The sequence below is a fragment of the Orbicella faveolata genome, unplaced genomic scaffold, assembly GCF_042242905.1.
Source record: "Orbicella faveolata isolate gen_17 unplaced genomic scaffold, um_ofav_v1 contig_13, whole genome shotgun sequence".
Lineage (NCBI taxonomy): Eukaryota > Metazoa > Cnidaria > Anthozoa > Scleractinia > Merulinidae > Orbicella > Orbicella faveolata.
In genome coordinates this window covers 17,196,185-17,219,032 of record NW_028301540.1, presented here as the reverse complement: position 1 = coordinate 17,219,032, position 22,848 = coordinate 17,196,185, and the positions used below count along the sequence as shown (strand labels likewise).

The 22,848-nt window shown below is 38.7% G+C and overlaps 2 protein-coding genes and 1 pseudogene across 2 annotated transcripts; 2 read left to right on the top strand and 1 right to left on the bottom strand.

The window, feature by feature from the left end:
- The first annotated feature begins 584 nt into the window (after positions 1-584).
- LOC149115379 (uncharacterized) lies at positions 585-6,951 on the top strand. The gene is made up of 3 exons (XM_089285676.1): positions 585-774; positions 4,044-4,191; positions 6,258-6,951. Exons 1-3 carry the CDS (start codon positions 585-587, stop codon positions 6,949-6,951), a joined length of 1,032 nt encoding a protein of 343 aa, XP_089141802.1.
- Positions 6,952-17,620: 10,669 nt separating this feature from the next.
- Positions 17,621-18,990, top strand: LOC149115378 (uncharacterized; annotated as a pseudogene).
- An 862-nt stretch (positions 18,991-19,852) lies between these two features.
- LOC110054761 (uncharacterized) lies at positions 19,853-20,841 on the bottom strand. Its single transcript, XM_020761119.2, has one exon. The coding sequence runs from the start codon at positions 20,823-20,825 to the stop codon at positions 19,857-19,859; it is 969 nt and encodes a 322-aa protein (XP_020616778.2). The 5' UTR covers positions 20,826-20,841; the 3' UTR covers positions 19,853-19,856.
- Positions 20,842-22,848: the final 2,007 nt, after the last annotated feature.

The following is a 22,848-nucleotide window of genomic DNA, read 5'->3' as shown; positions in this document are numbered from 1 at the left end:
GTGAAATGTGAAAGGGATATCTTTAAACACAGACAACAACTATAATTAAATTAAACTAGGTACGTCGTGTTAAACTTTACAGTATCACTACCACTAGTAAACACTTGCCTGCTTTGCTGTACTATTTTCATATGCAAAATTTCCATTCACAAAAAAGTTTGAGATATAGTATATTCCAGAATCGGTGTATATTAGGAAGACGTTACTTATGTTTCTTACTTTATGACTAAATATTTCACTCAAGCTTCGGAATAAACTCAGTAGACATTAAATTAAATGGAAATCCTTGAAAACATTCATTAACAGATTCATTCCTAGCTTTGGAATTCTCAATACGCATCGCATTGCTACTTTTTTCATAAGGTTTACCTTGATGAAGATACAATTTTCAGGCCAGTGAAAATACTTGTTCCCCAATCACACCCCTAAATTGTGTTACGTGACAATGTGATCAGCAATTAATTTGCCAGAGATACAGATCGACATAACTAGCTACTGAGCGTGAGTGGTTCAGGTAAAAGTTATTTATAGGGAACACTTCACTTCACAGCGAACACTTTCTGACTAACTATTTATATTCTCTCATGGCATGCGCATGTGATTATTCATTGCTAGTGGGTGGAGAGTGCTGTTTGAGTAAAGAGAGACCCGTTGATATAAAATGCGTCACCATACAAGAGTGTACAAAGGAAGTGTATATTCATCTTGCATTTCACAAAATCAGCGATGATTCCGGTGTTGACCCCGAGTGGAAGCTGCTTCTTGCAAGGGCAGGTAATGTGCGATGGTCAATTTACTGTAACTTTAAGACAACATTTTAACCTGCCTTTCCAATGAATTATAACTCTTTCGTTGGCATAAACTAATTTTTTTCCTGTGTGCAGGTATATTTAAAATAGATACCTCTGACTTAAAAATGACCATATGTCCACATCATTGGGACTTATTTGGTTCATGTTGGCAATCTGGAAGGTCTATTTACACTATCCCCGATGAAATTGCTGCTCACAAATCCTTGTAAGCAAAAGGGTTGTGTGGCTTGCGGAGTAATCAGTCGGCATATGTTTACAGGCTCAAAACAGTTGTTACATCAACAACAATGGTTTTGGTACTTTAGTACCATGAGACGTACGTGAGCCTGTTGGAACAAGCTGCTGGGTTTTAAAGTAAACATATGCCGCCTGATTACTCCGCAAGCCACACAACCCTTTTGCCCTTAATTGCTGATCACATTGTCATGTAACACAATTTAGGGGTGTGATTGAGGAACAAGTATTTTCACTGGCCTGAAAATCATATCTTCATCAAGGTAAACTTTATGAAAAAAGTAGCAATGCGATGAATATCCAAACTGACTAGCATATTGAGAATTCCAAAGCTAGGAATGAATCTGTTAATGAACGTTTTCAAGGATTTCCGTTTAATTTAATGTCTCCTGAGTTTATTCCGAAGCTCGAGTGAAATATTTAATCATAAAGTAAGAAACATAAATAACGTCTTCCTAATATACACCGATTCTGGAATATACCACATCTCAAACTTTTCTGAGAATGGAAATTTTGCATATGAAAATAGTACAGCAAAGCAGGCAAGTGTTTACTAGTGGTAGTGATACTGTAAAGTTAACACGACATACCTAGTTTAATTTAATTATAGTTGTTGTCTGTGTTTAAAGATATCCCTTTCAAATTTCACAAATTTTGTATTTCCATTGCTTGAGTGGCTATCTGTACTCGTTATAACAAAAGTATTAGTTAGAATGCTTAAGATCCATTTCAAAAAGGATCCATCGAAGCTATAGTCAAGTTTGCGTGACTCATGATAAAGTACTAGTGCTATTGAAAAAACAAACAGATTGGTCTATTGATAAGCTGAGTTGTAAAAACTTGTTTAAACTTCTTATCTTGGATTTATTTCAATTCTTTACCTTCAAAGATTTAGTGGGAATTTATAAAATAAAAAATAGTCAGAAATAATAACAATTGTGCAATGATTAACAATTGAATAATTAAGTGAGATATGCGTCAAAGTGACCTCACCAAAAATTCTCTCAACGGAACAGTTTTTACAGGCCACCTGTAATTTTATCCAGGCAAGTAGAATAAAGAACCTGCTTTCATTTGGTTATATTTATTTACTTGACTGTAACATAACAGAGACAGCATTTGACAAGTTCAAAGTTTGCTAATATTAGCCTTATCACTTTAGGTTCGTAAATGGTTCAGCTTCCGAAGGTTAACTATTTTGTCAAATAAAAACAGTTTTAAACAAAATTTAGTCCTGAGTAAAGTTTAAGAGATGCCCCACAAACTGTGTAAAGGACATGTTAAGACAACGTTTGGTATGTCCATACGAGTATGTTAAACATGTGCCAAATTTCAAGTCTCATGGCCACCGCTGAAGGCCCTGTGGCCGAATTTTCAAGTTTTGCAAATTTTGAAGAAAAGAAAAGGAAATCGAACCTTTTGATGTCATTTCCGAAGATAGTTATCCAAATGGGTTCTTTTAGTCCAATAAGAAAAAATTTGATATTTTGCTTCTGTCGGCCGATTCTCGATACTTTTGGATTTACGCTCTTAAATAGACTGGTTGTAAAAATAAAATAATATTGATGTTACAACACACCAGACAATTATGCCTTGTTTCAAATACCAATACATAACCAATTTAGGGTTGATAGGATTTGTAACCCCTTGTGTTGATGTTGCCGGAAGAGGTAACCCGGGGGATATGTTGAAACAGCGTCCATATTACACAGCTCAGAGATAAAACTTCTGCTGGCACTTTCAGGGTACCTAGAAGCTACATAGCTAACAGTATTAAAATCTTAAGAGTTACTCTTTAATAAGTGGGAAAAAATCAAATTGTTTATTTCCATTGTGGTTGTTAGTCTTTCTCATGTTGGCATCTTTCTCAGTTGGACAGCAATTAGTTCTCCAAGAAAACATTCTTCATCTTTTTGTTTTCTCTGACTGTCTTTACTTACAAGGTGATTTCCAATAGATTTGAGAAAATCTATTTCAGTTCCTTCAATAGCTTCATTTTTCACTCTAGGACATTTGGCATGAAGGTATTTTGGCTGACCAGTTACTTTTGACTGTAGTGACTTTGGCTCAAAGCTAGGGTTTTGGCTCATGCTTCTACCAGAGCTGCTATCTACTGGAGTGCATGTACCTTTATCTTCATTTTCAGCATCTTCTAGTTGTAAGGTTTTGTCTATCACTATAAGATTACTTGAAGAGCGACAAGGTTGAACATATGGATCCAGCCAGACCAAAAACATGTACATGTCACTTGTTTCACATTTGGCATTTGTGACAGATTGTGTATCCGTTCCACTGAATTTAACACTTTATACTTTCTTCTTGTCTCGAGTATCTGTTCCTTAGGTTTTTGAAAGCAGTTTCTGCATTTTTACCTAAAAATTATAAGCATCGATTCTTAGTCTACATTGGCCTGTTTCAGTTTTAAAAACCTCAAACTACTTTGCATGCAACGATGCCTAATAAAGATCAACCATGTGATTCATTTTGTCAAAATAATAATATCCAGTCACAATAGAAACAGCTTGCCATTTTGGGCAAATTCTTCAATTGTGCTGACTTTTTCGTGTTACGCTAAAATCAAAATAAACTGGGACTATCGATTCCATGAAAAAGTTTCATGAGGTAAACCTTGTTAAGCTTAAACTTAAGCCTACGAATGATGTCAGATAACGACAATTATGTGAGGGAAAATGAGTCTTCTGTGTGATGTCTTGCCATGGTAGCTCCTCATTGTTGTGTCCTTTAAAATATTTACTTGCTTTAGCATACAAAACTGGGTATTGTCTCACCACCTCAAAGAGAAGTATATCTACTGACAGCTCTGCATTTGCTGAGTTGTCAAATTGATTGGAATCTGCCATTTTGCTTGTGGATAGTTTCTCATAGAGGTATGGGTCAAAGTGAGCAATGCATACTCCACAAATTCAGCAAGGTCTGCAAAACGTATTACACCATCCTCCTTTCTCTTCTTCTTCAACACCTGATCTCTCCATTTAGATTGCAAGCTAGCAGGGAGCTTAGAGACCACTGACCGCATGTTTAAGCATGATCAAGAGCGCGCATGTCCTCATAGCAATCCTGCATTTCGCTTCAAACCTTGGCTGTCATCATATCTTATGAGAGCCCAGCAAAGGATTTTGTTAAGGTAAGCAGTAGAAATCTTGTATGGGTCTCCATATTCTTTCTTGAAGCAGCCGCCTAGCTTCCACATAACCTGTGTCAGGGTCCATGTGTAAGCATCCTTATATGAGATCGGAGGTTCAACTTCAAGATGCTGATCAGATAATACAAAAGATTGGTGTCAGTGGTTGCTTTGGAACAGATTTGGGCATCAAAGGCCATGACAAATTTCATATATTCTATTGGATCACAATTGAATTTGGTCATGGTTGGTTCAGGAAACATCATAGCAGCAATTAACTGTTGGTGGGTTGTTAAGATTACTTCATTTTGCTTCTGCTCTAACTCTGCTACACTCTGAAAGGTGCGTTCCACTAGCTGAGGTGACCGAACCTCAAAGACTCCATGACTTATTTCCTTAGGAGCTTCCAGACCATTTCAAGTGGGTTGATGAAGTCCTGTCTACAAATGTGCTCAGGATGTATTCTGCTGCTTTAGAATTCAGGAGAGAACTCTTAGTTTTTTCTTTATGTCTTTTTTTCCATTCCATATGTTGATGTATTTTCTCACATTGTATGGTTCCAGAAAATATCCATACCCCCCATGGAGGGTCACAGAAATTCCGAAGGATAGGGGTGTCTGAAATAGGTAAATTTTTGAAGGGAAGGGGGGCTACTCAAAGAGTTTTCTTTCCGGTGGGTGTGAAATGCGATCAAATGAACACTTAAACTTTCCCAACCAATTCAGGTAACCAAACCAACAGAAATGTTCCATCCATTTAAATAAATGTTGGATTCTTTATCATGTATTCTATTTTTCTTCTGACGTCGTACTATTTTATACTTTGAAGATTGTGCTGTATTTAGCCTAAATGCAGCTCAGATGCTTTTTCCAGTATTAATCGTGCTGTCAACTAAATGAGATTCATTCTTTGTTTATTTTGTTTGATACTCGTACAAAATTATTCCCTGTTTCGGACTTGCCGTAACTAGGTTATCACATACTTTCATTGTTATCCATGTAGTTAATAGTTTGCTTAAGTGAGCAAAGTTGATTGAAAGCTTTTTGTCTTGATCTATATGTAAGTGTGGACAGTGAGGAGCGTTGGAGCGGTAGCCAAGATTTCATTTTGAACATAGCATAGAACAACTGAACAATGCGTGTTTCACGTATGAAATGTATGACAAATTAAAACAAACTAAGGCATAAAATGAATTTACTATCATTCACAAACTACAGAGACAAAGCGTATGACTTAATTGATGCATTCCTTTGGTGAAAGAAAAAATAAAGCAACATTTGGGAAACATCTGTTTTGCAAAAAAATGTTGCACGACGAATTTACCACGTGTGTAAAGTAATTTGGTATGTTGTTTTGACCATGCATAAATTAAAACTTTGACTGTGTTATTTGAAAGAACTTTATGTACGTTTTGAGATTCTTGTATCAGCTGCTATGCCATTTGGGAGTGAAGTGCTTCTAAGTCAGTTGTTCATTAGTTCAAACACCAGTTAAAACATTTGTTGGGTTCACCCTAGGCACTAAGTCTGTCTTAGCCTAAGTCAAGCCAAGTCACCCTAAGTCCGCTTAAGCGTTCAGACATATATTAGAAGACAAATTCTTTCCGTGCAAAGCTGTCATCATTAACGATAAAAATAACAGATAAGGTAAGTAACATCTCAAATGTGGTGAGGTAGTCACGATCCATTTTAGCGAAGAAGTTGAGATCAAAATGAGACGGAGAAGCCGTAAAATCGCTGTAATTGCGACTGTTGTCTGTTTATTCAATTTACAAAGGTTGATCAACCAAATAACCTTACAAATCTTATGTTCCTTCGTGAAAGAATGATGGAAGATTTTGTCCAAGAGAGTGAAAGCCTGCTTTTTCTGACCGCCGTACTTTTGAGTGTTCACCGAAGATGAGGTAATTTGCGGCACATAAGAAGAGCGTGGGCCTGGCCAAGACCGCAGAACTGGTTTGATGTAATGCTAGCATCACCTCGGCTGAATGTTCTTTGGAAACCAAACTTTCGAATGGAACGTTAAACGTTTGACGAGCTTTGCCAAATTCTTCATGGTGATCTGACAAGAGAGGAAACGAGATTGAGAAAGCCTGTGTCTGTAGAGAAGCGTGTTACTGTTGGTGTTTGGAGACTTTCCACTGGAAACAGTTATAGGTCATGTGGACTGCAGTTTGGCCAGGGAAAATCTACAGCTAAAGTGACATGTCGAGAGTTCGAGGAGGCTTTGTGTCAAAAAACGGACTTAGTCATTCGATTCCCTTACACTGAAGAGGAAGTGCAAGAAGCGATGGACACCTTTGAAGAAGAACACAAGTTTCCACAAATTGTAGGAGCAATTCACGGCTGCCACATAGAAATCAATGCGCCACCGGAGAACAAGGAAGATTACTTTAACAGAAAACAGTATTATAGCATCAACCTGCAAGGGACAGTAAACTCGCAGCTGCTTTTTCAACATGTAGCAGTGGGCTATCCTGGTAGTATTCACGATGCAAGAGTGCTACGACTGAGTGGAATTTTTGACCTTGCAGAAAACGAAGAAATTTTATCAGCACCTACAAGAATAGTTTATGGGGGACTGTTGAGGCCAATGCTAGTAGGTGACAGTGCTTATCCTTTGAAAAACTGGCTAATAAAGCCCTTTTCAAACAGAGGGTGCCTTTCGCCTCAGGAAAGACGCTTTAATGAAAAATTAAGTGCAATTAGATCAGTGATCGAGAGGACGTTCAGCTTGTTGAAAGGACGTGGAGGCTTTTACTGAAAAAGATTGAACAAAGTCACACTTCCGTACCGTGAAGCGTGACAGCAGCATGTGTTTTACATACTGCAAGAGGATTCATTTGATGATGACGACGATCGCCCACCACCAGACGATCAAAATGACGCAGATGAAGATGATGAAGCACAAGACAGATCAGCTACACGCCAAATTATGCTAGATTATCTACTTTCTCAGGGTGTACTTTAATTCAGCCACCTTCCTCATCGCTCATCGCACCATACGACACACTGTAATTCAATGGCGTGACAATGTTTTTCTTTATAAAATGCGCATTTATTGAGCTTGATTTTTTAAAATTTTGCATTTCTTTTTCCCAGAAGCTGTGTTACAATCAATAAAATGCTCAAAAAGATTGAATGCCTGTTACTCTACTATTCATAACACAAATAAAAATGAAACTTCTGCGAAGCCAGCTAGTTAACAACAACAGATCATTTAAATGTTCAAATTAATCGGCAATGCACGCAACATCTTTTTAGTCACTTTTTAAACAGTCTTTTAAAATGTCTTTTAGGCCTGACACAAGAGCCTTGGTCTGCTCTGTCTGGCTTTGTATAGCAGCCTGCTGAAGTTCCATGCTGCGGTTGAAGCGTTCGTCTTGCTTTTCCATGGAAAGATGCCACATGTCACATATTCCCTTCATGTAGGGGTCTTCATCTTGGTCATTTGGCTCCTTTCTTTTGCGCTTGGGTGCTTTCCCTTTTGTCTTTTGTGGGACTTGCTGCGACTTTGGTGGTGATTCATCTGAGGCCGAACTTGTGCTAGGCTGCTGAGAATCAGAACTTGTGGCTGATGATGAGTTTTTCCCCTCTTTCGTGACTGGTCCTGCTGAGGGAGACTTCTTCTTTGGAATGACCTTTGAAGAACTTACTGTCATGCGATCGGGGTTAATAGCATCCGCATCCCTAGAATATCTTCTAGTTCTTCGTAGAACGCGCAGTTACTTTGAAGTTTCTTAGCGCCCTCTTCTCCAGTGGAAGCCATTTTCGTTCTCACGCAGCGGTATTCATATTCCAGGTTCTTTTTTTCTTTTCTTGAGTTGATCCAGGTTTTTGTTTGATGACATCCCCAGATCGCAGCACTTGTCTTGAAATTTTTTTAAAATTTGACTCCACAGACTCTTTGAGCGGTCGAAGCAGATTTCAGGGAACCGTAAAGGGCACCCCAAATCTCCAGCAATACGCTAGTTTCATCTCTGGTCCAGTTGGCCCTTGTGCACTTAGACCCTTCTGAATTCGGACTTGGGTCGCTGCTCAGCTCTGAAGGACCTGGAGGCACTGGTATGGGAGCCATCATGGGCGGATAGTAAGCTCCAAATGGTGGCATAAATGGAGAAGGAGACGGACTAAACTGAGGTGGTGAAGCCGCATTAAAACATGAGGCATTCGTGCTTCAGATCTGTTGAGAAATCGGCAAGGAATATCATAAGAAAAGAAAATGACACTTGTGTAGGCCAATAAAAAAGTGATCAAGGCACGCAACTTATGTCACATAAGGTGAAAAGTCCGTAGCGTAATTGCCTTCTAATGTTTCGTCCTCTTGGCAATGCATCTTCAGTTAATTTTGTTTGTGAGAAGAAGCCGTGTCGTGATTTCTTTGGTTTTCGTGCCTAACGCGGGAATCTCTATCTGATAAAACCCACAATTTTGAAATTTTTTTGCTATCAGGTTTCTTAAGTCAGCCTTAAGTCATGTTTGAAACAGACTTAAGAATGGCTTAGATCGTTTGAGTTTGCTGACACTAAGACAGAAATCACGCTTCTGTGACTTAGCGGTTCACACCTGTCATTTTCACTAAGTCGACTTAAGAGCTTACTAAGTCAGACTCAGTGGTCTAATGTGAACCCAAGTATTGTAGCATGACATAAAGGAACGCCACGTCTGCATTCTACTGTGAAAAAGTACGTCTTCATCTACAATGCAATTATAAACAGCTGCAGCTAAACTTTATTACAATTAATGAGTCAAGTCTTGTTGTTTATGGATACGGAATTTCCAATGGGTAGGGGGGGCCTAAGTAGAAAAATCAGGGAAATTCCAGGAGGTGGGGGGAGTACTGTGAAGCCCCCTGGAATGGAAAATTCTGGGGTGTGGGGGGTCATACTGGAAAAAGATCCTCTGTGAGGGGAATGGATATTTTCTGGATCCACACATTCTCCATCTTTTTTTTCTTTTTGCTTCGTACGTAAATCTCGTTCCGTATATATTTGCGATAACCTTTCATGTTCATTAAGAGTCAGTTTATCCTCATTTACCCTCATAACTTTTTGGTTCCCTGAACCCTGTTTACAGCATTTGGTAAGCTGTTTAGTTTATCATGTGTTTTGCATCTTCCTCTTAGTTTTCTGCTCTTTTCAATGAGTTATTTTGTAGTAATTCATTTTATGTTTATCTCTGGGAATTTACCTTCGTACTATGGAAAGTTATAAAATTTGCTGGACTAACTAGGAGTAATTTGCTTTAAGGTTTTTGGAAGTCAGCTCTCTGCCTCTTCAAACGCCTTCTCCCTTTCTTCAGCCTTCACCATTTCCAGCTCAAGATCCAAATTTTCCTCTGCCAAGAGGGCCTGCCTCAGTTTTAGCAATGATCTTTGAGCCTTAAGCTCTGCTAGACAGACTTTCTCCTTGTCTCTGCCAGACAACCTGGAGCCTGCTTCAGATGTTCACTCAGATCCTTATTGCTGGCTCTTTCTAACTGATCAGCCAAACAGCCCTCAGCTTGCGATACCTAATCATGCGCTGGGTATTGGTATGGCGTAATATCTTTGATCTTGTCATTGTGGTGGGCATGTTCTCTGTGCCTGTCTTCATCATCGGCTAAATCTCCATAGTAAGCACAGAAGGCTTCCGTATAATGCTCAATGAGATCATTCAAATTAATCAGCTTCTTGACAAGGTGTAAATTATTAATGTCAAGCAAGCTGAGATACCTCAGTTGTTTTTCTGGATACAGCTTGTAGAACATTGATGCGTTGTTGTCTGAGCCAATTAAGTCTTCCTTCCAGGCCTTTTTCTGTTACATGTTGTTTCCATTGGACCCAGAAAATTTGGAGGTTGACCAGTACCCTGGGAATCATTTAAGGCTTGTTTTTCTATTTCCTTTTCGATTTTACTTTCTACGTAATCCTCAAATTCTCACGTAATAGGGTCGCCTTGAACATTTAAGTCCTCCATGAGATCTTGGTAACTAGTTGCTGCCATACATGAAATTAGTTAATTTCCACTCCTTATGATTCAAAAATTGAAGTAAATTTCCACAATAAATGCGGACGAAATCCAGAGACGATCAATATAGTTCCAGTAAGTGACTCCTTCTAAGCTCGTAGAAGTTTAGTATGTAGCTTTTTGAGAATAGAATGGAATTGTAACCAATTTATTACAGAGTCGTTACACACACCGTCCTTAAGGCAACCCATTCATTTGGACACATATGTGGTGATAAGGCACATTAAAGTGAATTAACAAGTATGGTAAGTGGCAGTAAGTGTGTGGTAAGGAAAACTAAAACAGCAAAAGAAAAAAGGATGAATTACAAGGCAGGCCAAGCACCAAACTAATGAAACAGAGGTTGCAGGAAATACATCGTAACAAACAAAAGAAAACTTACATCTGTGTCCTTTAGTCAGTCCTAAATAACCGTGACAATATGTGGCCTTTCATGCAAAAACATGCTTTAACGACTTTCCGTTACACGGGTGAAACAAACGGCCATCAAACGGGTTACAAATGGGTCACCAAGCCATTTGAAACGGGTTTCAATGAGCGTTCGAAAGGGTGATTAAGTATTCCGAAAGGGTAGCCTAGCCATTTAAATAGCTCAGGAAAAATTACGAACAGGTAGCCTAACCGCTGAAATGGCTCGTAAAACATTCTGAATGGGTAATGAAACCATTCAAACGGCTCATAAGAAATTCTGAACGGGTAACCAAACCATTCGAATGGCTCATAAAAAAATTCTGAATGGGTATCTAAACCGTTCGAACGGCTCAAAAGAATTTTGAACAGGTCATCTAAACGTTCAAACGGCTCATGAAATCTTCGAACGAGCAGTAACGAGCAGCTTATAAACTTGATGATTATAATTTGTTTTGTTTATTTCGAATGGTGCCATGCTGCTACACATCTCACTTAAAAATAATTTTGAACGGATGGCTTTTAATCGTTGAAACTGCTCCTATTACTACTTTATTTCACCACTGAAAGCCAAAGAAAGTAAACTTGAAATGCAGAGAACATTCCTAACTGAGTTTGCTGAAGCAGACCTCTAAAGAAAATCAACGGCAAATGCAAGCTTGTTAAGTATTTGCGGTGACGTTTTTTCTAGCTTTTTTACATAACAAATACCCAACTTTTTGTTTCTAACAGTTCTTGATACATTTTCAAATTGTATGCTATGCTAACCTTTACTTTTGCAAAGTTGATTCTCACCACTGCATCTATGACTACCATTACACAAGAGGTCTTGGGAAGTTTCTTAGTGCTGTGACTAATAATAGGTTCTGAAGTGTAATCCATAAAAAGTCCAAACCTTGTTGAAGTCATTCCTGGTAAGAGTTTTTGTTCACCAATAAATAATTTGGTAGATTTTATCACTGACGGTGGAAGCTTTTGGTCACGTGCAAGCAACATGCGAATCAAGAATGTCTCAAAATAACTTTACAGATTGAGACAGAGATAAGGCCCTTGGCAACAGTACATTTTCGTCACTTGGTTCTGAATTAGATACTGGGTTTGCTTTGCTTTCTTTTTGGCGACATGGAGGAAATTTCACTGTTTAAAATTATTATGAGGATGTGTCGGGGAGTCCCAGACCTGCAGTGTGGTAGTGGTGTGGAATGAGCTTGTTTCAAATGGCTTTTTCTCTCCGGAATGTCCCTTGTGGCAAAGGTTAAAAAAAACAACATATTTACTGGGAAGTGTAACCCAAATTTTACTTTAAGCAAGCTTCTCAGTCGACAAAAACAAGCACAGGACTACGAATGTATGACAAAAGTGTGACTCAGTTTTCACGCATCAGTAATGTTTGAAACTTAATGCAAATTCAGGGCGTCACAATAACATGATTGTTATCTTACCTATTCAAGCTCAGAACATGCTGCCGTCTTATAGATTTCATTCTGTGAATTTTCTTCAAAATAAGAGGAATGCACAAGGCAGACTCATGAGATTTCGGCATTCAGAAAATCATTTACAGTTTATGTGGTTATCACAACCATAGTTGTGCTGGTAATGTTTATTAAACCGCATTGTAAACAAGATTTTTTTTAAAATAAAGAACATTTTTTTATTGTTGTTACAACACAAAAATCTTACAATACTTACAATAGAAACATTAACTACAACACAAGTACTTACATCTTACACTAATTACAGTACATTTACTTACACACATGCAATTATTAATCGTCACTCTTTTTACAATCACTAAATTAAACAAATTAATTCTGATATCTAAACTTAATCTCACTACAGTATAACTTTTAAGATATTAACATATTTTTTACATTTTTTAGCAATTACAAATGAGACAAATTAAAGAAATAACAGTTGCAAGGAAAATTTCGGACGTTTTGATATTTAAGAAGAGAGGCATTATTTTCTTACTCAGGAGGAAATTTTTCTAGACTGTATCTATACCTGATTTTGTTAATGAAGTCCGGAAGGAGTAACACATCCTCATTTAATTTTCTAGTGTATATATAACGACACATGAACAAGAGAGTATAATTAAACAGCTTGTCAACGGTAGACTTTTTGTTGTGAGTACCAAATAAAAGTTCTACAGTAGTTGGATTGAAGTGAGTATTGTTGACATCATTAAACCAATTCAAACAGCTTTCAATGAAGTTTCCGGTGAATTGACATTCAAGAAAGGTGTGGTCAATAGAGTCTTGTTCTCCACAGTAGAGACAATCACTGTTAGTTTTGATCCCAAATCTAAGGAGTTCTTTATTTGTTACAATAATTCTGTGAATAAATTTGAAATTGAATTCTTTTAATCTGTTTTCCTTACAAATTATTCGAATTGATTTGAAAATATTATTTCAGTCTTCTACTTTTAAAGTTACCGTGGAATTCCACCTTTTCGGACCAGTTTGTTTAGCAGTGTACGTCTTGTTAATAAGAAGCCAATAAAAGTCTTTTGATTTTGCGTTCAAGAGGTTAATTACTACCCCATTTCCTAAAAGAAAGGACGATGGATCATCGAAATTGGTCAACACCGACGACTTCAAAGTTCGTGACTTCAGTAAAAGATATTTTGGGATAGTGTCAATAACCTGGTAAAACTGGAGAAAGTTGGTTCTAGTTAATCAATATTTCACTTGAAAGTCACTAAAAGATAGGAAACGGCCATTATCATCTAAGAGATCCTGGATTTCGCATATGCCTTTGGAGAACCACTCCTTGTTAAAGAAAGGTTTGCCACCAATTAGGATTTCTTTATTGTTGAAAAGAACGGTATCACGGGGGCTATCCTCGGAATAGAGATTTATAAGCTCGCTAAAGGCTCTTAACGCATCTTTGTAAAAGTTTGGAAGATCATCTAAAAACCTGACACAATAATTGCAATTAAGGAGAAATCTTAGACCTCCCCGACTTCTAAAACAGTGATCCGGTACCGTCCTCCAGTTATGGAACCCGCCCTTTAGAAGCCTTGGGTTCCAAGCCAAACGTAATGATTTTATCATTGTTTCAACGTCCAACATACGTAATCAACCTTTGTCGTGGTCTTGGTAAAGACCTGCACGTTTGATTTTGTCTGGTTTGCTTCTCCACAAAAATTTAAATGGCCGTCTCTTTACATTATTGATGACATCCTTTGGAACGTCAACATTCGAAGTGGAATAGACAAGAGGCAAGATCCCTAGAGATTTTATTATCAGTACCTTTCCAAATAAGGTCAAGTCTTTGGATCTCCATATGTCAAGATTCGTTTGGAGTTTTTGTATTTTAAGATTGAAGTTGTAATGCTCATTGCCTTTTATGTCATATGATAAATATATACCTAAAATCCTCACTGGACAACGCACCCATTTGAGATTTAACGGGTTGTTTCGGTTGTTGGCCCACCTTCCAAGCCACATAGCTTTAGTTTTATCAATATTAAGGTTGAAACCAGAGATCTTGCCAAATTCTCTTAAAAGTAACAAAGAAATCTCCACTGATGGTAGGTCTGCGCAAAAGAAATTTGTATCATCTGCGAACTGACTCACTTTGATTTCATTATTGCAGAGAGTAATTCCTTTTACGTTCTCACTTTGCCTGATTTTACTCGACATTAATTCTGCTGTAAGTATAAAAAGAAAAGGAGATAGGGGGCAACCTTGTCTTACCCCCGTTGAGGGTTTAATCCAGTTAGTAGAAAATCCATTGTAAAGAATTGCGCTCTCTACATCTGTGTAAAAAACATTTACCCATCTTCTTAAATTTGGTCCAAAATTAAAAATCTCTAATGCGTAATGCATGAGTGGCCATTCCAAAGTGTCGAAAGCTTTGCGGAAGTCGAGTGACAATAAAATGCCGGTAGTTTGATCTTTTTTTGTTTGTTCCATTAGATCACTGATAAGTCTAATATTCTCCCCAATATATCTACCTTTTATAAATCCAGCTTGATCGGAGTGTATCAGACTTGGAAGTACGGGTTCCATTCTTTTGGCTATGGCTTTCGAAACTATTTTGTAATCTACATTTAGCAATGTAATTGGCCTCCAGTTTTTGAGATTCAATAACGATTCTTCCTCTTTTGATATTAGAGTTATTACACCTCTACGTTTTGAGATTGATAATTGACCCTTATCATGAGTAGCATTCAGACAATCAACGAGATCCCTTCCTATGATGTCAAAGAAATTTCTATAGAATTCTGCTGTGAAACCATCCTCACCCGGTGACGTTCCATCGTTAAAGGTTTGGAGTATCTCTTTACATTCATCGTAAGTCAATTCACCTTCAAGTTGGTCGCGTTCATCATCCGATAATTTTAGAATTTCTAAATTGTGAGTAAATTGGTCAAATTCAAGTTGAGTTGCTAAACTCTTGGATGTGTAAAGCTCCTTATAGTAAGACTCTATTGCCGAGAGGATCTGTTTTTCATCAACAATAACCTGACCGTCTTCCAATTCAAGTTCCGTAACTATCTTCTTGTTGTAATTTCTCTTCTCTAGATTAAAGAAGTAAGTTGCTGGGCGCTCTCCGCTCTCCAACCAGCGACACTTAGATCTGAACATTGCCGCTTTCCCTTTGCGTTCATACAGCTCTTGTAGCTCCTTTTTGAGATCATCATACAGTTTTAATTCACGGTCAATGTTCTGAAGATCACTACTATCGCAGATTATAGCATCAAGGGTGTCTAACTGCTGCTTGACTTCAAGCTCTCGTGTGTTTATGATCTTCGATTTTGCCTTGGTGAAAGCAATAGTTATTGATCTAATTTCCATTTTTAAGAGCTCCCAAAAAATCCGTTTGTCATGGATGTCCGAGTACTTTTGACATAATTGAGGATAGCTGTCGTGAATATTTTTTATATAATCTTCATCCTGAAGCAATATGTTAAAATTTCCAGAAGCCGGGGCCTCTGGGTGTGTCCTTTGGCCAATTTAAAGATAGAAAGATCATTTTGTGATCTGGAGCGATTGATGTCTGAATGTCAACCTTTTAAACAAATTTTTTGAAATCTTTAGATATTAAAAAATAGTCTATCCTTGATTTTAAATTCTAAATTCAAAGCCTTCGATGTATATGAATATTTGTTTACGTTAGGGTGCCGTTCTCTCTGAATATCAATGAGATCAAAGATATCCATTGTTATTAAAATCGCATTTCTAAAGTTCGTTGGCCTCCAAATTAAACCACCTTTTTTGTCCTTCTTTGTTAGTGTACAATTCCAATCTCCACCTACAATCAGCCTCGTTAACTCTGCTTTGTCTATCAAGCAGTTGTTAAGTTCTTGAATGAATTGCAGTTGATCATTTGGATTATTGGGAGCATAAATATTACAAAGTGACAGTTTAATACTGTTGAAGCTCACCATAATTAGTGCTATTCCACCTGCGTTGTCTGAAAAAGAATAAACAAGGTAGAATTTAAGAAGTTGGCTTCTGTAGGCAACTTTCAAGTTTCCTTGATTACCATATGTTTGGAAATGCGAAATATATTTTCTGCAAGAGTTCTTCGCCTGTAATAATGACTTTGCGAGATGTTTTTAAAGAAATTTACAACATCGTAGTTCTCATTTGTTTACATGCAGCGATTCAGTGTGAGCTTTGAAAGAAAAATGACTCTTCTGAATCGGCATTCAGAAGCAAAAAGCGTTGGATCCTGGGCTTACAACACCGTAGTTCGATTTTTTTATGTGGACTGTTTCTTCGTGAGCTTCATTATTTGGAGATATTTTGTGATTGTCGCATAATCTGCTAGCAAACTGTTCAAGTGATCAAAGGGCTTTTTTCCGTAGGTGACATGAATACGCAAGTACGTTAACAAGACAACCGCTCGTATGCCTTGACATTTTTTTCCTGAACAGATGATCAAAGCCGTTCAATAGTTTACTCAAGTCGTTTGAACAGATGGATGTTCCAGCGAACGGATGAGCAAGTCGTTCAAATGGTTGGATGTTTTTAACAAACTGGTGAGCAAGTTGTTGAAACGGTTAGACATTTTTGTCGAACAGGTGAGCAAGTCATTCAAACAGATGGATGTTTTTACCAAATGGGTAAGCAAGTCATTTGAATGGCTGGACGTTTCTACTGAACGGGTGCAAATTTTTTGGGGATGACCCAGGTAGTTCGAACGAATGCGAATTTCTTTGAAACAGCTTCTGAACAGAATTCCGTTAAAAAATGGAAATCCGTTAAAGCACATTTTTGCGTGAAAGGTCACATATCCATAAAGCCGTAATAATATCTGTAAGCCATGAAACTTTGACTGTGATCTAGAGCAAAAAATGTCTACCTTATTTAAAGAACTAACGTGGTCATCCGGGTTCTCATTCGGCACAGACCTCTGCGATAACTGCGAAGACAGAGTCACACAATAAAAGTCACATAATCTGCGGTAAAAATGTGGTGGGTTAAATGAGATCCTAGTTAGTACTGATTTTGCTGTAAATTCTGTGGGTCAGTTGGTTAGCTTTTTGCTTCTGTACTATCCTGATAGCTCAATAGCTGCAACTAAATCAAGTCCATATTTGCATTACTTGGGTGTGCAGCATCAACGAATGTCAATGAGAGACTTATTAACTAAAGCGTATACATTTTTGGATTCTTGCAGTTTATCAATTACCAATCAATAAATCACTAGTTTTTATGAAAACAATCGATGAGCTCAATACCTTCATTCTGTTTAGAGATGCACACATCCTGTTTTCCACTTGTGACAGCATCTTTTGCTTCACTGACTATGGACTTCACCTGCTGGTTTTGTTTGTACTGTTGCTTGTATCCTTTCTCTTTTAATGCATGTGGTTCTGCATGGTGGATCTTTCTTAATTTGCTCATTTGAGTGCAAGGGGTTTTCCAGCTGTCTTTTCATCAAGTCTAGTTTGCTGTTGATGATTGAAGAGAGATTGCCGAGTATGCTAGTGTCATAGTATTTGCGCGGTATTCCTTGGCCGCAGAGGCCTGAACTGCACCTGCACACATATAGTCAAACATGGCGGCCATGTTTCTTCCATGTAGGAATAAACTCCCGAATACATACTATTTAATGGTGTTAGAAGTGGGATGCTCTCAGGAAAACATACAGGAAATGCACATGGAACTCTTCAAATACAAATTATGGGAACTTTTATGTCAGTTCATCAGAGATTTTCAAGTTTTAATTTTCAACCTGCTTGACTCAATTAGGCCTGGGTCACACTAGTGTAAAAATTTGTTTGTTTTACAAAATAAATCTGTCAACAGGTAAGGTTTTTCCCGTTCAACCGATTTGTCAGACATTGTCAAAAATGAGCAGAATATACCAAATGTTCAAAGATGCTGGCACTTAAAATTGCCAAGCTCTGTACCTCGCCAAAATGTCACAAAAAATCAAAAAAGCTATTAAACTGTCACTCGTGACACAAATAGTCAATGAAAAACGCAGTAAAATCAAGTTTACTTATGATTTGGTGCCAAACTTCTTGAGAAGGCTACGAAGGTGGATCCCTCTCGGCCATATGCGAGTCCCAGTGCTCTTTATATGCCATTAAGAGCAATGACTCCAGATACAAGAAATTATTTTGGTCAGCAAGAAGTCAACTTGAGTCAACCAACATTCAGTTCTTACAATTCAGTCATGGCTCAAGTGGTGGCATCTCCTCACCGGCTTCACTCGGAGAAGAAACATTTGAGAGCCAGTCCCCAAGTCAGTCTAACCAGTCCAAGAAATACGATAAGTGGACCAACAAACAGCAGAAGTACTTGGTGCAATTATGGGCCGAGAAGCAGGATATGCTTAACAGCAAGGATTCAAGAAATGCTTTGCGTGTGATTGCTGAGGGGCTTAACAATAAGTTCGCAACCAACAAGATGGTCGATAAGTGTATAAGAAAAATTAAGTACCTAGTTGACGCCTACAAAGAAAAGAAAGAATGGAATAGAAATCAAACTGGCGACAACTTGCGAAAATCTGTTTTCTATGACAAAATCGATGCTGTTTTGGGTTGTTGTGACATTGTGACCCTTAGGCACACTCAAACAGCGGGTAACTCTCCATCGACAACATCATGTCCAGCAGATAGCGAAAGCCCCTTGAATGTATCTGCTGAGTCCAGCATCGAGAAGGAGCCAATGGAATCTGCTTTGCCACTAAAATCTCACCTGGAAAGGAAGAAAGGCCCAGGCAGAAGGAAGAGAAAACTGGAGGATGCCGACAGAGAAATGGAAGAGGACTTCAAACGTGCTTACGATAAGATCAAATCCCAAGGAGAACGTGTTGCGTCTTCCATGGAAAAAATGCAAGAGATGCAAACGCAGCAGATGAAAATGATGAACCAATTTATGGGGAATTTTCTCCAGGCATTTGAGGACAAAAATAGTTAAAAGTCAAACACTTTCTTTCATCCATGTATGATATGCAATTTATGATATTTGTAATATGCATGTGCAAGGTTCTGTTACTGTTTTTGTTACTGTATAGTACAAGATGAGTATTTGCTAAAGACAAACTGAAATGTTCAATTCTTGCTTTAATTTTAGAGCTATTATACTATTAAAATGTGTTCACTTTGACACTGAACATGGTTAGTTCCCTCCGCTAACTATGCACTGAAGAAAATTATTTGATTTGTGTTCAAATAAAATGAAGTAAATCTCAGGTAACTCGCAACAGATTAGTTCCTTCTGGAAGGTCACAACAAAAACTTAAACCAACGAAGCTTGTCACTGTTCAGTAAAACGTTTGCAAAGAAGATATATATTCTTTTAAAACCTCTCTTATGTTATCTCCATCTTGCATTACATTCGTATCATCATTCTCGCCATCATCGTCATCATTTTTGTCACTGTCATCCCAGTGGTCACCATTCCTGATGCAGAAATTATGAAGTACTGCACAGGCAATTGCAGTCTTGACTGCAAAGTTCATATTGCTGTCGAACCGCTTTGCTAAAATCCTCCATTGGCTCTTTAAGATACCAAAGGCGCATTCAACAGAAACTCTGGCAGCAGTCAGCTCTCGGTTGAAGGAAATCTTGTCTTGATCCCTAGTTGCTTAGGGAAAAGGTTTTTGTAGCCATGGTCCAAGGGGATAAGCACTATCCACGATGAGATACGGCCAAATTTCATGATGACCAATCTGTATAGTAGGACTTTTTAGGATGTAAATGTAAAATGTAAATTTAAAAGTAATTTGTTTACCTACGGAGCACCAAGGGATTCACAGAACTCGTTCAGAAATGTCAGTGCATTCAAGGATTGAATTGCAATTTGAGAAATGTTGGTTTTTGAGGAGAGGGGAAAACCGGAGTACCCGGAGAAAAACCTCTTGGAGCAGAGAAGAGAACCAACAACAAACTCAACCCACATATGACGCCGGGTCCGTAAATTGAACCTGGGACACATTGGTGGGAGACGAGCACTCTCACCACTGCACCATCTCTGCTCCCTGCTCCACTGCGCCATCCCTGCTCCCCATGTCTGTACAATGTGCTGTTTCTCAGAACTCGGGCATCGTGAAGACTTCCAGGATGTCCGGTGGCGAAATCTAGAAACAGTTTGTGGCCGTCCACTACCCCTTGAACTATAAAATTGTACTGATGAAAGCAGCTAAAATAATCAAGAGTGCTTTCATCGGGAGCTTTTATCTGAATATGGGTGCCATCAATCGCTCCAGCAACATTAGGAAGATTAGAAAGTTCAGAAAATGTTTCAATGCATGTCCTAGTCTCTGCTTCACTTACTGGAAGTTTCATGTACTCGTTTCTCAGTTCAAAAAGTGCCCCAGTAACATCTTGAACTGCCTCCATTACGGTACTTTTCCCTACATCAAAGTTAGCGCCAATTGTCAAGTACGAGTTTCCATGTGCAAGACGGTAAAGACCAAGAGTGAGCACTTTTTCTGGAGGAATGCAATCATGCAACAAGGTGTTTTGCTGCAGAAGAAAAGGGTGCAGCATATTGAGAAGTGCATTAAAGGTATTCCTATTCATTCGTAACTGGCTTTTGAAGTAGTTGGGAGGAATTGCAAGATTCCTGAAGTGTATCCCGAACCACAATCCATTTGGTCTTGGCAAATGCCAGCGGTATGGATTGTATCGTCTTCGCCGTCTATGCTGTCTTATCCGACGCTCGTATTCCAACAACACTAGCTGGATATTTAAGTTATGAAGTCTGTAAATACAGTGCAGATTGTATAGATTTGCCATTCTAGCCTGCATGCAAGTTAAAAGCAATAAAACTTCAACAAAGCGAAAGCTGCATCTTGTGATTCCATGATCATGCACTAAATGTTTAATATAGTGTGATATTGTGACACACCTTGAGCGGGAGCGGGAAAGTTTCCTTTTGTTGACACAATGATGCGTGTATGACAGGAATGCAAATTGCATGCAACCCTAAAACAACAAAAAAATTTTACCAGAAACAGATATTTGTCTGGAATTTTGTCACAACAAAAACAATTTTGTCCACTAGTGCGACCCGACCCTTACCACCATTTTCAAGTTTCAGATTTCAAGCTTCTTCATTCAAACACCAATGTTGTATCACATCCTAAACAACAACCATGGACAAGTTTACGATTCCTTCAATGGATTGGTTGACACCTGGAGATATCCACAAGAGATTCAAGTTTTTCAAGCAAAATTGCAGTCTTATTTTCAATGGGCCTCTCTCAAACAAGACAGAAGGTCAAAAGACGAGGCTACTCTTGCTGTGGGCCGACGACAAAGGATTAGAGATCTATAATACAGCAACATGGGAAGATGAAGCAGACCAATTTAAGCTTAAGCCAATAGTTAAGAAGTTTGAGGCATACACAAAGCCACAGTAAACCAAATACTGTTTTAGAGGTGGTTTGGGAAAAGTGCACTGACTTGTTTTCTGTTCTGGGCACTAGTGGCTCCTTGCTAGTACCCTTTGGTTGAAGGTGCTCTCTTGTTCTTTGGTACAGCTTGCCATTCATTTCAACAAAATATCTTCTTGGTTCTCTGTCAGGTTTTGGCGGTTGAAAATCCTGCCCTGTTCCCAGATGTGCTTTCTAGAGTTCCATACGTACACTGATTCAGAGCTGTTAAGAACATGCTTGTTGCAGCTGGCTCTCTTAATGTAAAATTCTGCTTGCTTGGTTTGCTTCTGGAGGTTGGCTTCTTGATGAGCGTCGTTGGCAGGGTGCCTTGATTGTAGGGCGAGGTTACTACTCAGTTGTGATGATATGGGCTTCCACCTATACAAGAGCTCATACGGTGAAGGAAGGTGGTCATCCAGAGGAATTATCCTGTAGATACACAGGGCTGTTTCAGGCACTGGTTATTCTCAACTGCCTTCTTTCAAAGAGATTTCATATCACCAACGCACCACTCTGCTACGCCGTTAGCCTGGTGGTGATAAGGCAAACTAAACGTTAAGGTGATACTGCCCTCTTCTCATTTCCTCTTAAACATGTCACTGACGAATTGGCTCCCAAAATCAGCAGTTAGTTCAGAGGGTAGGCCATACTCAGGAAATAAACTGGTTAAGTGGCTGGAGATGGTGGATGCTGAGGTATCGTTCAGGGGTCTGATGATAGGGAACCTTGAATAATAGTCAACGATTATCAGGTAATTTGCACCATTGAACTGAAAGATATCTGATCCAAGCTTCTCCCACGGTCTCGTTGGAAGATCAGGTTGCATTGATGGCAGCTTCGGTCGTGCTTGTTGATATTTGTTGCATAATTCACAGTCCCTTCACCATTTGACGAATGTCACCAGATATGCCAGGCCAGAAGACTGATTGCCTGGCAAAAAGCAAGCATTTGGTTTTGCCTTGATGACCAGTGTGTGTTACCTCCAATACTTGGGCATGAAGAGACTCTGGTACAACTACTCTGTCTCCTTTGGGTATCAGACCATCCTCTAAAACAAGATCACACCTAATGTTCCAGTAAAGCCATAGTTCCTTTGGGCCCTGCTTCCTATATCCTGGCCATCCATTGTAAATGGTGTTCAACAACTGCATTGTCGGATCTTTTGCAGCAGCCGGACTTCACTAAGCCAATGTCAATAGGGCATGAGGTGTCTGTAGTCAGGAACACAGCTTTCGCTCTGCTGTCCAGTTCCGGTTACTTTCATTGTTGTGCATACATGTGATGACGCATCAGCAACTGGAATTGTTTCGCCTCGCCTGTATCTAACTTCGATGTCAAACTTCATGCATCTGAGCAACGGTCTTTGTAATCGAGCTGGTGCATCTGCAATGTTT